General features: G+C 40.6%; 1 protein-coding gene and 1 pseudogene across 1 annotated transcript; both read right to left on the bottom strand.

Moving 5' to 3' along the window:
* Positions 1-752: 752 nt before the first annotated feature.
* Positions 753-2,051, bottom strand: LOC149115360 (uncharacterized; annotated as a pseudogene).
* Positions 2,052-5,171: 3,120 nt separating this feature from the next.
* On the bottom strand, positions 5,172-6,575 carry LOC110047593 (uncharacterized; the record flags this gene model as incomplete). Its single annotated transcript, XM_089285671.1, has 4 exons — positions 5,172-5,704; positions 5,756-5,801; positions 5,900-6,042; positions 6,261-6,575. Coding segments are annotated over 4 exons (1,032 nt in total), but the record flags the coding sequence as incomplete, so codon positions are not given.
* Positions 6,576-12,038: the final 5,463 nt, after the last annotated feature.

Raw genomic sequence — 12,038 nt, 5'->3', positions numbered from 1 at the left:
TTATCCGTCACATGGCTGTAATAACGGCACGCATGAGCGTATGTATCACGAACCTTACTCACATACTGCACGTCATTCAATAGAGTGTTGTTAAATTTCCAGTCGTGGTCCCCAGGGAGGTTTGTTGGGCCAAGATAGCGAGATATAAATTGCGTTATGGTCAGGTGTGATAGCATGGTAAATTTCCGAATTCTTTACATCCCCAGAGAGATTTTTTGCAATTAAGAGAAAGTCAATCCTAGATTTAAGTTTAAGAGATTTTGATTCGTACGTGAATTTGCGTAACTTTGGATGTCGCATTCTTTGAATATCCATTAAGCCAAACATTTCCATCGTTGTCAGAATGAGATTACGGTAACTGGACGGCTTCCGCGGTGCACCTTCGATCTTATTTTTGTTTTGATAAAGTACAATTCCAGTCTCCCCCAACAATTATTGAGGTGAGCTCTGATTCATCGATTATGCAATTGTTGAGCTCTTGCATGAATTGGAGTTGATTGGCCTGGTCATTAGGCACGTAAATATTGCACAGTGATAGTTTTTGTTCATTAAGAGTGATTGTAATAAGCACTATTCTGCCCGAGTCATTGGCATAAGAATAATCAACTTTTGGTTGTACAAAGGGATTAATTAAAATACGCACACCTTTACTGTGCTTGGTGCCATGTCAGAAAAATAGCTCGCCGCCTCATTCTTTTCTCCAAATATTTTCATGGGCTCATTCTGAATATGTTTCTTTTAAAAAATAAACGTTTGTTTTTTGATCTTTTAGATATGAAAATATACTCCTCCTCTTGATTTGATCTCTGGTTCCCCGAACGTTCAATGATAAGACGTCAAATTTGGACAAACTACCCGTATTCATATTACTGGATAGAAAAGAAAAAAAGGAATTAAATTACAAGAAAAAAAATACAAAAACTCACTTAAGTATAAACAATCCAGACAGTGCACACAAACAAATACACACAACAACACAAAAGAGAACAACTAAACCTTTTTCAAGTAGGGTAAAGAGATAAGTCACAGTTCCAAACAGACCACCTGCAAATAGAGTCCGTCCCCTCTCCCAAAGTATTTCTAAGCAGGCTACAGATTCTCAAGGTCCTCTAATTGGATGCTTTTGATGGGTCTCCCGTCCAGCGAAGTCTTCATGTAAATTGTTCCGTCCATCGACCATGCCCTCAATAGTTCACCATCTCCACGTTTCTCGTTAGCTCTAGACATGATGCGGCCACGATAGGAAGTTAAGTTTCCGTTGTCGACTGTACTTTCGTTGCGTAAGAGGAGTCGGGGAAGAGGCCGGCCAGTTTGACGTGTTTAAGTTTTGTTCCAGCTCTGTAGAGATTCGTCTTGGCTTTGTGACTAATAAATTTTGCAATTATTGCTTTGTTGCCCCGAGTATTTAATTTATGGGAAATTTCAATGTCATCGGGGCTGACAGGAACCTCTAGCGCCTCTGCTACTTTTAGGATGGCCTCTTCTGTGGAGTTGTACGTGCTTTCTGGAATTCCATAGAATTCAAGAGAGTTTTTCCTGGTATATTGTTCTAAATGGTCTTGAAGGTCGTAAAGCTCTGCTATTTCCTCTTGTTGTTCATTTATTCGTTTCTTCGCATCGTCAAGCTCTTTCTCCGTAGCTGCAAACTGTGTCCTGGATTTGGTGAGTTGTTTCTGGAGGTCTGCAATCTCGGTTTGCTGTTTGTTTACAGTGGATTTTAGTTCTTTTACGTCTTCGCTGATTTTCTTGTTTTCCAATAGAATATTATTGACTGTGATTTGTATATCTACCAACATCTCTCTTAAGTCCGTTAGACTGGGTTCTTTGTGGTGGTTTTCAGTGGTTGGAGGTTCTGTTGCGAAGGTTTCGCCTTCGACAGCCACCATGTTGGTTCGCTTGGAATCTGACTGTCCTTCTTCAATGGAGCTGTGTTCACCACGTTTATGCTTTCGACCTCTTCCAGTCATATGATTGTATCGTGGGTCATTCCCTGCTCGTTAATACTAAAAAGATTGATTACGTTCACATTGAAGGGAAAAATATTGGGGACGTAGGCTGCTGCATTAAAACGCGTGCCTCACGCTACGTCCACGCATGCTCTCCGTTTGAAAAGAACATGTTTTCCACTCTCTCCCAGCTGATCATAAAATAAATGAAACACAGCTGCAAGACGCAGAACGTGTCTGTCGTCCTTGGAGACGTCAACGTTCTTGCTGTGGTTTTCCCACTGCTTGTTCAGCGTATCTGTTATGTTGTCGAAGAACGCTTCAAAAGCGGTGTTACCAGGGGCATCTAAAGTTAATGCCAGGAGATCATTCTCGTCATGACAAAAATTATAGATGCTTCTCATATATTAATCTAGGATTGAAAAATTTAATAAATCTTCCTAAATATTGTACACAATGAAAAGAGGGGTTTCCTTGCCGTTTTTAGTATCCTGGACAAAAAAATTTAGGATCATATCAAATGATTGTAACTTTTAAATGGTTTACCTAAATTCCATACAAAACAGCAACAAAATTGAAAAGTGAATGTCACATTTGGAAACTTAAGAGGCGGGAACATACGTACAGCCTATACGTTCTTGCCCCCCAAAAAATTGGTCTTGCTAATGCAATTTCTATATTTCTTATTTTTCTTAGACAGAGCCATTTTGCTTAAAGTGCTACGCTTAACTACAATATTCGCCAAATCGTCTCTTTTTAAAAGAGAATTTTAACAATCTTTTTAACCAAAAAAAACGTAAATTCAAAAGATTTGTTTTATGAAAAGAGGAGAAAGCACCGAAAAAGTATTCTCCTCAACTTAATCCTTGAACGCATCAAAGCAGGTTTAGCGCTAAGCAGTGCACTTGCAGAGGCTACATATTAATAAAAGGTTAAAAATACTGCACAAAAAGAAATAGAAAAATACTATTTAATAGCATGTAATGCATGAGTCCTTTGAAAACTGTGTTGTGGGTTACAAAAAATTACAAGAGCCACAGCAAAACTCATCTCAGGAGTGAAATTAATGGAACGACTCAAAGACTCAAAGCCAAATATTTTGCTCATCAAACATAAGTTTGTATAGAAATTTGTGCAAGGACCCTTCTTTGCAAGCTCTCTCGAAAAGAAGAAAAAAGATGTTAATTTCATGTTTCAAACAAATTATGGCATGAAAAAAACTGAAGGACTTTGTAGAAATTCACTACAACGAATATGGCGGCGCCTGTTCTCACCCTTTCTAAATTCGTGGATACGCGAAGCGTAGAAACGTGTTTGTTGCGGGACTCCGATATGCAAATGCGTCACTCACTCACTCACTCAGGTGCAGACACTGTTCGTAATTAGTGGGCCCGAACAAGAGCGCCCGAGCCCGACGCCATGTTGAAATAGTAACCGAGCCCGATGCCGAAAAAAGATATTGGAATAGTAACCGTGCAGTCAGCGAGAGCCTCGCTATCGTGTTTGCGCGGTTACTACTCAAAGCGTGCATCATGCCAGCCCGGGCACCGCCAGCCCGAAATTAAGATTTTGTCACTTTTACACGACCATTAATGTTACGTGTTTCGCTAAATTGAGCTGGAGTTGACCTCGAATGTTCGAATTAGTACTATGGCTAACTTGAAGGCTGAATTTCATGAGCATCTGCCTCGTTCAGGCGTTAAAAATGACCAGGAGATGAGCATTTGTTTGCTGCAAAGTGACCTGTCTCATGTTACTGTGGTAAGCTTTGATGACAATTAATTAATGTGTCTTATTCGGAGACCTTAGTGAACTTGTATGAACGAAACGAACACTTTTCAATGAACGAAACCAGGACAAACGTCAGCACCATTATATAAAATTATAAATTTCATTGTTATAATTTAGTAACATCTAAACCTGAGGCCAGCCGAAATATTGCTTTAATATACGACCTTGTGTCAACCTTGCAGTAGTCTTTGACTTAAGCTTATTATCGTTTTACTTTTCAAGTTTGGCTGATTAGATCTCCTGTGAGATCCAACACTCAATCAAGCAGGACCATCGTTTAGAGCTTTGCAGTTTATAGCATTTAAGTTTTTCTTGTTGAGTAGTCCACGTTCAACCGACATCGAGTTAAGTTTAGATTAAAGTTGTGTTCGCTATAAGTTTACTTGTCTCAGTATACTGAGTGGGATGTGAAATGTACATAAACTTGGAAAAAAATTCCCAAATACTTGATTTTGATAAGCTTAAATGATTTTTACCCTGTCTTGTGTTTACACTTTTCCTTCCTGATTGAAAAGATAACAAAGGGAAAGGAACTCCCTGTGAGCTCGTAGGAGCACATATCTATGGGTGGGCAGATTTTTTGGGTCAACACTGAAAATACTTGCAAATGAGGCGAATTATTTTGATGTATTTTACGTGCAATATATGTTTAACATTGGAAAAGAAGTACTGTCTCATAAGAAACCTTACCTATAGCCTTGAGTGAAATGCAATGGAAAAGGTCTGTAAGCTCGTACGACTGGTTTACGGTCGTTTCGCCCGAAATTCCATTCACCTGAAACCCTTTCGCCCGAACTGGAAGACGATTCGCCCGAACAAAAAGTCGTTTCGCCCAGACTCAAAGTTGATTCGCCCGGTATATTCTATGAAGATATAAGTCATAATGTGTAAGTCGATTTATAAAATATGAGTCGTGTAGCACGATCAAAACTATTCCCGATCGATATAATGACATGCATCACGTTGTCAGGAATGAATACTGAACATGCAAATTTCTTCCGAGCATGCAAGAAACCCAATTAAACCGGCCCAGTGCAATAGCCGAGGCAAAAAAAAAAAAAACACGTCAACATACTGTAATGCAACAATTTATTGAATATGATCAACAGACCTATTTGCGTGATACTACGATAAATACTTACTTCTAAGTCTATATAAACCTAACCTTACCTATTTACAATTGTATATTATAATTCCTAACCGAATCTCAACCTATTTAAAACTATAACGACGTGTACGGTATAAATATGTTGACTAATAGCGAACAATAAATTATTCCTAACCGAACCTTAACCTATTTGAAACTATAACGATGTTTACGGTATATGTATTGACTAATCGCGAACGATGAATTATTTCTAACCGAACCGTAACCTATTCAAATCGAACCATTTAAATCTATCGCGACACGAAGGTATAAATATATTGACTAATAGAACTTAAACTGAACGGACTGGTCCATTAAGATGGCTGCGTGCCTTTAGTAACTGTTGAGCGGTTTTTTCCCTGGAGGCGTAATCATCCCAGAGATCAAAAATCTTGGCCTGAAGGCAGCAATAGGTTTTTCTTTGTAGATGTTTTAACTTTCCATCAGAGACGAGTCTAACCTGAAGCGCAGAAAGCTTGGCCTCTCTGTGCAGGTGCTGGATGAGAAGGTAAAACGGAGTGTGTACTCTGCCCCCAGCTCGTCGGTTTAGGCCGTGGTGCCAGCCCTCCAGGTCGTTAGTGCGGATGGCCTGCCCGTACACACTCCAGTCCTTTGGCGGGAAGGTAGTGCTTTCAATCCACATCAATCCAGTGTAGGAGACCAGCCTCTTCATGCCATTGGTACTTGCCCTCAATCGCAACTTGGCAAACGCTGCTGGTATCTCGCCGGCCGGCAGGAACGGCATTGCCATCAGTTTTCGGATCAGTCGGTAGGTTCCATCATCCTGTTCATAAGCAGCTGCAAGTCCCAGCTCTTGAACCTAAAAAGAAGACAAATTCTTAAATTAACAGGTTTTCTTTGACTCAGGGGCTTTGTCAGTTGTCATCAGCCAAAATATGTTTTCGTGTCTAAAAAACCTAAAAAACCATTCATTTTTTTTTAACAATTGCTAGATTAGAGCACTGAAACTGTCGACAGAGCGGATTACAACTTGAAAAGGCTCGGTGTTTTATACCTTTCTCCACACCGCCCGGGTCCCATGATTATCACCTCTGGTAGAACTGCCTTAACTGCCGACCACATCGCTCTTTCAAAGTCCAGCACTACTCTTTGGACTGATGGCTCATTAGGAAGCAGATTAACGCTGGCTCTGAGAACCTAGAAAATTAAAACAAACGTAAAAAGGGGTTTAGTCACCAAAACGAAATCACATTGGTCATAAATGAAACTGCCGTCAAATCAACTTTATATAAATTTTTCAGCACCTCAACTTTGACGGATCATTACTACGACTCTCTTTTAGCTAACGCAACAATTATGGTATAACCGGTATATTACCCGTTAAAACACCCTTAATGTAACTTTATGAAGCTTACCTTCTTATAATCACTTTTCTTCTTTCTGGACATGAGGACAGATGCCAGTGGTACTTGTTTTGCACACTCCTCTGCCCTCACGAACGCATTAATGGTGAGCAGCTGGGTGAAGGGCGTTCGGATGAGCTTAAACGTGCCATCGACGTACCAGGTTTTGGCTCTGGCAAGCTGCTCAAGCTGCTGGCTGGTGGCGAATACAATATGTCTTCTGTTTTTGACACGTAGGTCAGATTGGAGAAAATCCGATGGAATGTGGTCCTCCTCTATCTCGAAGTTTAGGTCTGTTGGATCGTCTGGGCGCAGACGCTGACGGAGTCAATTAGCCGCCCTCGCCAGGTGCAGGGGCTTGGACAAAACCTGACATGGTGCTGGTGTAAGTTCTTCTAACAGAACCTATTTGAAGGAAGAAAAGCGCACACCATTTCCAAAACTATACTATCACTAAAATAACTAGTTTAGTTTAGTTTAGTTTATTTTCTTTGTCCCACAAATTTACATTTACAAGAAAAAAAAAGAAACAAAAAACCGTGTGACAGGAGGCAGAAACAGGGCAAAGCCCAATTGACATCGACCCCCTCAGACAAGTTTTTGGTGTGTCATTTTTATTTGGCTTTACATGAAGTGTGACCTAGTCCAATCAATGGGAGATGAATTGAATTCTCCTTTCATCCATAATCAATCGACGATAAACTCGCCAGATAGAGAGGGAAGGAGAGAGGAAAGGAGACCGTACAATATTCCCTTCACATAAGCTACGAGCCGAAAAAGCGAAAAAGAAAAAAAACAGAGTTCTCTCTTTAAGCAGCGCTGGATGTTCACATTACACGAAACCGTGGCATAACGCTGTATTCATCGATCAACTCGCCGTGGATGTTAGAAAAGAAATGTTCCATACTGCTTATCATTTCAATCTATGCCATTAACTGGTACCATAGTCATGTTAGAAAAATACCGGGCGAATCGACTTTTTGTTCGGGCGAATCGTCTTCCAGTTCGGGCGAATGGAATTTCGGGTGAAACGACCAGTTACGGTACGACTTGAATACATGCAAATTTTCCCAGCAGGCAGACAAATATCAACATTAAGATCTGGGGCGGGGAGGAGTACTCTATGATTTTTTTGGCAGGAGTGTCCTCTGTGACCCAAGAACCCTTAGCCTTTGGAAAATTGATCGTCTGTAAACAATGAAAATCTTGATACCACTGACTTGAGGTTAAAACCCACTGGCAAAACGCAACGGTACAAGAATACACCAGGAGATGTAACAAGTTGAAAATGTTCATGAAATTATTGGTGATCCTTGTCCGAAAAAATTATATGGCTTGTTGTTTGATCAGCAAAGCAAGTATAATTGGATTCTCATTTTCATTCCTATTTATTTTTTGTTCTTTATTTTCCCGGGCGAAATCAGTGTTTTTTTTTTCTTTCTTTGTTACGTTTTGAACAAGGACAGCACCGCGTCTGGTTCGCTCAACAAAGTAAGCCCTGTTCGGCGGGGTTCCTGCTTTGATGGGTAACCAATTACGAATGCCCTGTGTTGTAATTACCTTTTTCTTTTCCTTTTTTTTCTTTCCTTTCCAAGGCGATATTAGTGTCTGCTGAACTCCCAGTGTTGTGTAATGTCTTTCTTTTTATTCATTATAAAAATTAAAATTTCCTCGATTGTGATTAGTTTAAAAAACTGCTATTTTCCACTAATTCACTCGCCTCCTTGCAAAGTTGTTATCAAACAGTTTGTTATAGGACAGTTCAATCAGCCAATCACATTTGAAGTTGTGGTTTAAATCAACAAATAACATTCAAAGTTGTACTTTAAATTAACCAATCTCAATTTCAGAGCAACATTAAACAATTTACGCCTCCTTTGCCTGCTTCTTCGTCGCCTTGATAAAACCACAATTTGCCCACGAAGCACAATTTCTTTGGCGTTAATTCATGGTTTTCATCTGTTGAAACTGCCGCAGTTCTCCTTTCGATTTTAATACCGACTCGAAAAAGTGTGTTTTCCTTCAGAAAGTCAAGTTTATTAACACGCATGAATTCACCTGTCAATATTTTGACCACTCTGAGGCGAGATCGTTGAAGCGTAGCGAAACCAAATGGACAACGCATTGAAGCGTAGCAGGGGAATTTCTCTTTATCCATGATGAAAATGTTGAGCCGTTTATCAACGGTACACAGTACTCACTAGTTTTCAGGTTTATTTCGCAGCTAAAACTCCCTCTAAACTCACAGTATGCTCACAGTTCAACTCGCTGCTTCGTCTCTCCAGTTTCTGAGAAAGTCACTACACGTGCTCACTACCATATTTGGTCACACAATTGAATGTCGCAAACTACGGGGGTGGGGGTCCGTTAAAACTCTCGTACAATGTTATAAAACAATTGATTCATGAGTCAGCTGTGCGTTCATCGAGATATGGAGCACTTGGAAAGTTTAGAGAGCACTCGAGAAGCTAGAGTTGCTCTCGGCTACGCCTGGAACAACTCTTACGCATCTTTCTTGCCCTCCAAACTTCCCGCGTGCTTCATATCTCGATGAACGCACGCTGACGCATGAATCAATTGTTAAATAGTCTAAAGGTCTCACAACTCACCTTGTAAAATCGAATTTGTAGTCGAGTCAGTTAGGATTGCAAGTTCGAGGTCCCATTGATCTTGCGTGTTGATGGAGAACGCTTTTGGTTGATTTATGCCTTCCTTCACCAGTTTACAGATCCTGACATCCAAGCTTTCACCGAGGCCACGTTTTATGCACTCTTCTTTGATTCCGCAAAAACTAGTCACATATCTTAAGAAGACACTTAAAATTTTGTGCTAATCTCTTATGCCAATTCTGACACCCTCCTTGGATCCAACAAATTTGGAAGTGCCTGATTCTGGCTCAGCATGGTAAAATATAACGGATTCAACAACCGTGAGGACTTTGTCGGATTTAACAGCCATGATCTTTATCAGTCTGAGTTACACCGACTCCGCACATGTCGTTCATCAATGGCTCATCAGTCAAAAATCCTATTGAGACGGGTTCATTGGCTAATACAGTGATCAGGAAATTAACGGGTTTATTTAAACCTGTCAACATGTTTCATTTGTCGCTACTCTCAGTCGGCTTGACTCAAGCGTTAAATTCACTAAGGGCATGGAAAAAATCTGATCACAATGCAGTGAAATTCAGCTACGAACTCAACTTTAGACATTCACGATTTATTTCTTATCTATTCACGATTCACAGCCAAGGACTTTTGCATTTCACGCCTCACGGAATACACTTCAATCACGATTCACGGAACAGTTTTTTTTTTTATCAAATCACGATTCACAGAGCACAAAAAAACCGGATCATGGCGTCACGAAAATACCCTTGCCCCCCCCCCCCCCCCCCCTCTGTAATGGCGCGTAATCCTGTGTTTGTCTCGCCGTAAAATTTGAGTCCATTTCAGTCGAGTTTACCTCTCTGATCGTTGCTGTATTTAGGAGAATTTGTGTGGAATACACTTAACAAATTTCCTCGCTTTCTGCTATTCAATTTACGGTAGAAAAGTCTGATTTCAAGTGATTTTAAAAGCAACGACTGACAGAAATTGTTTTTGTGGTAAAACTTCAAACTTCGCACGAAATTTCACGCCGCAAAAACAATTCTTGAGAACTTAACTGGTGAAATAAATGCAACTAACATCAAGTAGTTGGAAAAAAAATCTGGTCTTTAATACATCTTTCTTTGTGCACTATCTGAGTTGCTCCCTCGTTGCAAAGAGCTTTTTACAAATCGTTAGTAGACGGCGCGGAAGCCAATTCAATGACAAAGTTGTGTGGACTAACCCATTTGTAATCTGTCAAACCAATTTATCGCAGGAAAAAAGAAATAAACATGTTATTTGCCGGCTTAGGGTCAGTCCGTATAGTGAAAAACTGTGACCTCGGACTTGAAAATGCTGCCTTAGGCCGCAGGCCTCGGGCAGCATTTTCAAGACCGGTCACAGTTTTTCACTATATGGACCTCCCAGCCGGCAAATAACATATATAACTTCATTGACAGGTCCCTAACAGGAGTCCGCCTCGAGGACAGAAGGGTGGCTCTCCAACAAAGAAAAAAGACTCAAACGAAAGTTTTGCCATTTGTTACGACATATCACCTAGCCGTACGTGGCTTAAAATAAATTTTAATGAATAACTGGGTTGTAGTACAAGAGCAGTTGTTGCTGAAAAATGTCTATACCAAGCCTCCAATTATATCATACAAGAGAGGCAAATCTCTTAAAGGTACGCTAGTTAGAGCGTATATTTAACTCAAGGCTGAAATGCATCGCTATCGCAATTCACGAGGGAAATCCGTGTAGGCCTGTCATTATCTTTTGTTACCAAGGGTATACAAGGGTATACAAGGGTTTACAAGGGTATGCAAGGGTTAACAAGGGTATACAAGGATATGTAAGCATATACAAGGGCAGTAAACAAGGGTTTACAAGGGTATGGAGGAGTACGCAGGGGTATACAAGGGTATACATTGGTGTAAGGGTAAACAGGGGTATATATGGGTTTACAAGGGTATACAAGGGTTAAAACAAGGGGAAAAAAGGGTATGCAAGGGTATACAAGAGTGTACGTGGGTAAACAAGGGTATACGAGAGTTTACAAGAGTATGTATGGGTATACAAGGGTATACAAGGAAATACAAGGGTATACAAGGGTATACAAGGGTTTACAGGGGTATTCATGGGTTTACAGGGGTATACAAAGGTACACAAGGGTATACAAGGTATACAGGGGGTATACAGGGGTATACATGGCTTATACAGAGGGTACACAGGGGGTATAGAAGGGGGTATATAAAGGTACACAAAGGTTCACAGGGATGTTCCTCGGGACATTATACTATTCATCTCAGACGTCCGTGGACAAGGGCTTTTTTTCGGCCCGCTTCACGGACCGTTGGTTTTAGTCTGCGGTTCAAAAATTGTGGTCACGTGATAATGTTTTTGTGGCTCTGCGGTTTGCAAAACACTGATCACGTGATGCCATTTTGGTTGTTCGCGCCAGCGACCGCTAAAAAGAAAACCGCGAGTTGAAGAGATGTTGAAAACAAAGACAGGTCAAAGTTATAGCCCAGGAAAAGCCTTGTCTGAGGACATTAGAAGGGGCATTATAGACACAATTGTGCAAAACGGTGGAAATCATATATCAGTTTTTTGTTGGAGGCAGCTGCTCTGATGTTGCAAGGAAATTTAATGTAAGCAGACAGTGTGCAAAGAACGCGTGGAAAAAATTTGTTGACAGCGGAGAAATTGGTCCTCGAGACAAGACGGGGGCTCAAAATCCCCCAAATTTGACTGGAACTGAATTGGAAATTATCGAATTTCTCAAACGAGATTCACCATCGATGTCCTTATTGAAGATTTATGATGTTGTAGATTCTTATTGCGCTTTTCCCGGTGGAACTTCAAAGGCTACAATAAGCCGCGCCATTAGAAAGAGGATGTCGTGTGGTCCAATGACTTGGAAGCGAAGCTCGAATCGGCCAATAAACAAATTTTCCCCTGAGAATGTTAATTATTGTCAAGACTTTCTTGATTACATGTCCACTGTTGATCCTTGCAAAATAAAATGCTTTGACGAGGCTGGCTTCAAAATGCCCGATGTTGCAAATCCAAATTATGGGCACTCGGCTGTTGGTGAGCCATGTATTGAAGTTAAGAGGTACATAGACGCGCCAACCGTGACACTTCAAGTTCTTGCTGGTGTGGAAGGAATATTGTATGCTAATACAGTTGATGGGGC

Source organism: Orbicella faveolata, unplaced genomic scaffold (assembly GCF_042242905.1).
Source record: "Orbicella faveolata isolate gen_17 unplaced genomic scaffold, um_ofav_v1 contig_13, whole genome shotgun sequence".
NCBI lineage: Eukaryota > Metazoa > Cnidaria > Anthozoa > Scleractinia > Merulinidae > Orbicella > Orbicella faveolata.
This window is presented reverse-complemented; position numbering and strand designations above follow the sequence as displayed.